Consider the following 4,049-nt stretch of genomic DNA (forward strand, 5'->3'; position numbering starts at 1 on the left):
AATCACTGATATTTCACGAGCAGTTAAATGTAGACCGCTAAAAGTATTAAAAATTACATTCCCTTTGTCGCCGATTTTCTTCAACCGTGACAAAAACTAAGGGTTCTTTCTTCCTCTTTAGCTGGTAGTACCTCATACTTGGGTTACGATAAATTTATTAATACAACAACAAACTTGCAATTAGGACATCGACACAACAAATCAATAACGAAGACGCTAAGAATAAGAAGACTAAATCACACCCAATGTCCTCTAGCCAATCTGTCGAAACACGTCTTCTCAAATGATTTAGCGCTCAGGATCTTCCGTTTCTCCGAGTGGGAGGGTCCTTGTACCGTTTAAGAATTAGCTTCCTTATTGAGCACCCATTAGTATAGGATTAAGACGATATGAGCATATACAGCAAAGATGTCTAGCTTTCAACAAAGGGGACTATTGTTCCTTTGTTTCCATTCACGATATGAGCGACACCCTTTATTTCTTTTGTGTTACAGTATTTTGCCAAATTTAACTCACTTTTTGCTGAAAGTTTCAATTAAAGTAATATTTTCAAATTTCGAGAATTTATTATGTTTGAACTTTGTTATCGGTGCTACAAATAAGAAAGCCAGAGTGATCTCTGGTCGGGAATCAATGGTTGGAAAACAATAGTCTACAATATTATTAAAATTTAAGGAGTGCATGAAACGAATGAATGTATCAAATTAAAAATGTAATAAAATGAAAAAATCATATTCAAATAAACGAAGGAAATGATAATCAAATGATTTGTAGAATGGAAAGAGTGGCAATCAATTGAAAATTTGTCAAAATGTAACAAATATTTATAAGAAAGGTAAATTACAAATATTTTACCTCACATATTTCAATTCTCTCATTTTTTTTTTTTATTTCAAATTTTAGTCCACATTAAACAACAACAACAACAACAGCAGCAACAACAACAACAGCAACAACAACAACAACAACAACAACAGCAACAACAACAACAGCAACAACAACAACAGCGCCAACATTTTGGCTCATAATGGTGGTAATTATAAAAACAATATCAATCATAAATCGGTTGTCCGCCAACGTTATCAGCAAAATTTCTACACTCGAAATGGTTTGTTAAATAAGTAATATTTAATTAAAGAAAAAAAAAAAAAAAAAGCATTTAACAAAGATAAGATTATGTGATACGATGATTATAAATATTATTCAACTATAATTTAATTTATCATTGCATAATTATTACATGATATTTTTCAAGATAATTTTACAGTGATAAAAAAATCATAGTTTATACGATATTTCTAATAAATCCGATAATATATTACAATGATATCTGCATGTAAATAGAAGACATTTATAGATTGGATTTAGTTCACATCTAAATAATCCGGCAACAAGTAATTTAATATTGGTAATATAAATAATATAATAATATTGATTAGTGTATAATTTAATTTTTTTTTTTTTTTTTTCTATCATTAATTCAAGTTCGTGGTTCAAATGTACTACCATATTCTGTTACTGCTACAATTAATACTGTTAATCGAATGCATTCGGCAAGTTCTCATCTTTTATTTTGGATAAGTTAATTTATTTCTTATTATTTGGTTAATAAAAATTATCATTAATATTAATCAAATCGATTTGGAAAAATTTTAATGATAAATTCTATTAATCAAATTACAATACATGTATAATGATAATTTCATTCAATTCCTTCAGTATTTTTGATTATTTCATTTTTATTGTAGTACAAAATGAATAATAGTAAATTTAACGATGATAATATATCCAAATTATTGCTACAATCAAAACGTTCAAATAAAAAAAAGGCAGCAAAATTTTATTGCGATATTGAAGGTTAATTTTTGAAAAAAGTATGATTTCAATTAGCAACGTTGAAAATAGTTTTGCTGAATGAATTAAAATTGTTGAGGAAGTTTTGTGTAAATTGGATAAACTTAGTTTGAATTTGACAAACAGAAAAGAAAAAGTGCAGGGTAATAACTGCGGACGATAATAGAATTATTTTCCAATTGTATTTTTGTTATCAATTATATCAATTATCAATTACATTTCGTCATAAAAAAAAGAAAAAAAAGAACATAATTTCAAATAAAGTTAAATGATAATGGAAAATTTTTACACTTGAAGCAATATCGAGATTGCAAATGACTTAAGTAACAATTATGATTATTAAATGGAATTTAAATTGAAGAAGGAAATTAAAATGAATTCTAATGAAAGAGATTTTATTTTTCGGATAATTAGAAAAATTTGAGTTTAATTTGTTAGAAAAAATAGCGAAATTACCGCCAAAATATTCAAATATTTCAATTGCAATTTTTTTTCGCCAAGTTTTTAGTAATAATTAGGAAGATTATAATAATAGGGAAAAAAAGGAGCAATGCTAAATTGTACACATTTTTAATGTTAAGTGTAATTTCAGCAGCATTAGCAGGCGAAATATCTGATATGGAAGATAATGAAGGGCAAGTGATCAATCGCAATATTACAGTTAACAAAGTATGAATCTTTATCATTTAAAATCTTGATCATTTAAGAACAATTTTTGTTGGTTTCTTTTTTTCAAAAAACTGTCAAATATTGACCATCAAATGTATCATCAAATTAGATCCTTAAATGAATTATTTAATTTGTATTATCAAATTAATTATCAAATCTTTATGAGCCATCAAAATAATTACTTATAAGCCACTTCTACAGCTATATCTTTATATCACATCAGTCATACAATAATATCATTTCATTTTTTTATCGCTTTTTCTTCAGTGGTAAATAAGCAAATTAAACATCTTATATGATACGAAAACTCAATGCATTAAAAAAGTGAAATTTAAATAAAAATTAAAATAAAAATATCAATTGAAATAAAAATTAAATTAAAATAAAACGAAAAATATATGATTGGCTTCAATAGAATTTATAAAAATTAGAAACTTTTTTTAAAATTTATTGCTAAAATTATCCATTTGAAATTATTTAATTTCAAGGAAAAAATTATCATCTTTTCATTCTTCCTTATCAAATAGTTGCAGTTATCAGGTGATAATGGACTGTTACGTACTAGTGCATCATTGGCTAAGGAAACAATATCATTGGTTCAAGAACAATTAATGAAAAGCAAGCAATTAGAAACACGAGTTGTTCGCTATCCAAATGGGAAACCATTGGCACTTAATATTATTCATAAAGTAATCATTTTATGCATAATAACCATATTTTTAATTAATTAATAAAAAATTGCATAAATTTCGAATCGCTTACTATATACCTTTATAATTTATTATTTAATTTTATTATGTATAAATTCATTTCTTACATTTGAACTATCATGATAAAAACGAATATTATAAATTCTAAATTAAATGTAATAAATCTTTATAAAACATTTTAGAAAATTTTGTTTTATAAAAAATCAAAGGAAATTTTAATTATAAATTCCAAATTGAAAATTATAAATTACAAATTATCAGTAAATAAGTTTGGTATCAGTTTAAAAAAGAGATTTGGTACTTCTAATTTTAGGTATATGTTATTGAATTAGAAGATGCTTATGCATGGGTTCGTTTATATGCTGATAATCGACCGCCGTGTTTTGATGCAGCACATATTATATTGAAAGCAATAAAACCGTTGGAATGGGAGGAATTATTACCTGGAACACCATGTGTGGTACTAACACGTTTTAATCCTCTTGATGTCGTCAATGATGGAATAGCGCGTGAACTTACGGAGGTTTAATTAATGATATATCATGGTAGATATCAATTACAGTAATAACTACCAGGGTTAGCTTGATTAATTCATCATGATGAAAGCCACAATAATCAACAGTAACAACAGCATTGACAACAACAACAATAACAACAGGAACAACAACAACAACAATAACAACAGTAACAACAAAAAACAATCAACAGTAACAACAATAACGATAATAACAATAATAGCAGCCATAACAATAATAACAGTAACAACAACAATGACAAGGACAACAATAACAACAGCAACAATAAGTAACAACAATC

The 4,049-nt window shown here is 26.2% G+C and overlaps 2 protein-coding genes across 2 annotated transcripts; one reads left to right on the top strand and one right to left on the bottom strand.

Annotated features, from left to right (window-relative positions):
* Positions 1-909: 909 nt before the first annotated feature.
* LOAG_18831 (hypothetical protein) lies at positions 910-1,059 on the bottom strand (the record flags this gene model as incomplete). Its single annotated transcript, XM_020451494.1, has 1 exon — positions 910-1,059. One exon carries the CDS (start codon positions 1,057-1,059, stop codon positions 910-912), a length of 150 nt encoding a protein of 49 aa, XP_020304716.1.
* A 1,368-nt stretch (positions 1,060-2,427) lies between these two features.
* LOAG_13251 (hypothetical protein) lies at positions 2,428-3,762 on the top strand (the record flags this gene model as incomplete). Its single annotated transcript, XM_003148760.1, has 3 exons — positions 2,428-2,523; positions 3,057-3,212; positions 3,547-3,762. The coding sequence occupies 3 exons, from the start codon at positions 2,428-2,430 to the stop codon at positions 3,760-3,762; spliced, it is 468 nt and encodes a 155-aa protein (XP_003148808.1).
* Between the last annotated feature and the right edge of the window lie 287 nt (positions 3,763-4,049).

The sequence above is a fragment of the Loa loa genome, assembly GCF_000183805.2.
Source record: "Loa loa unplaced genomic scaffold supercont3.567, whole genome shotgun sequence".
Taxonomy (NCBI): domain Eukaryota; kingdom Metazoa; phylum Nematoda; class Chromadorea; order Rhabditida; family Onchocercidae; genus Loa; species Loa loa.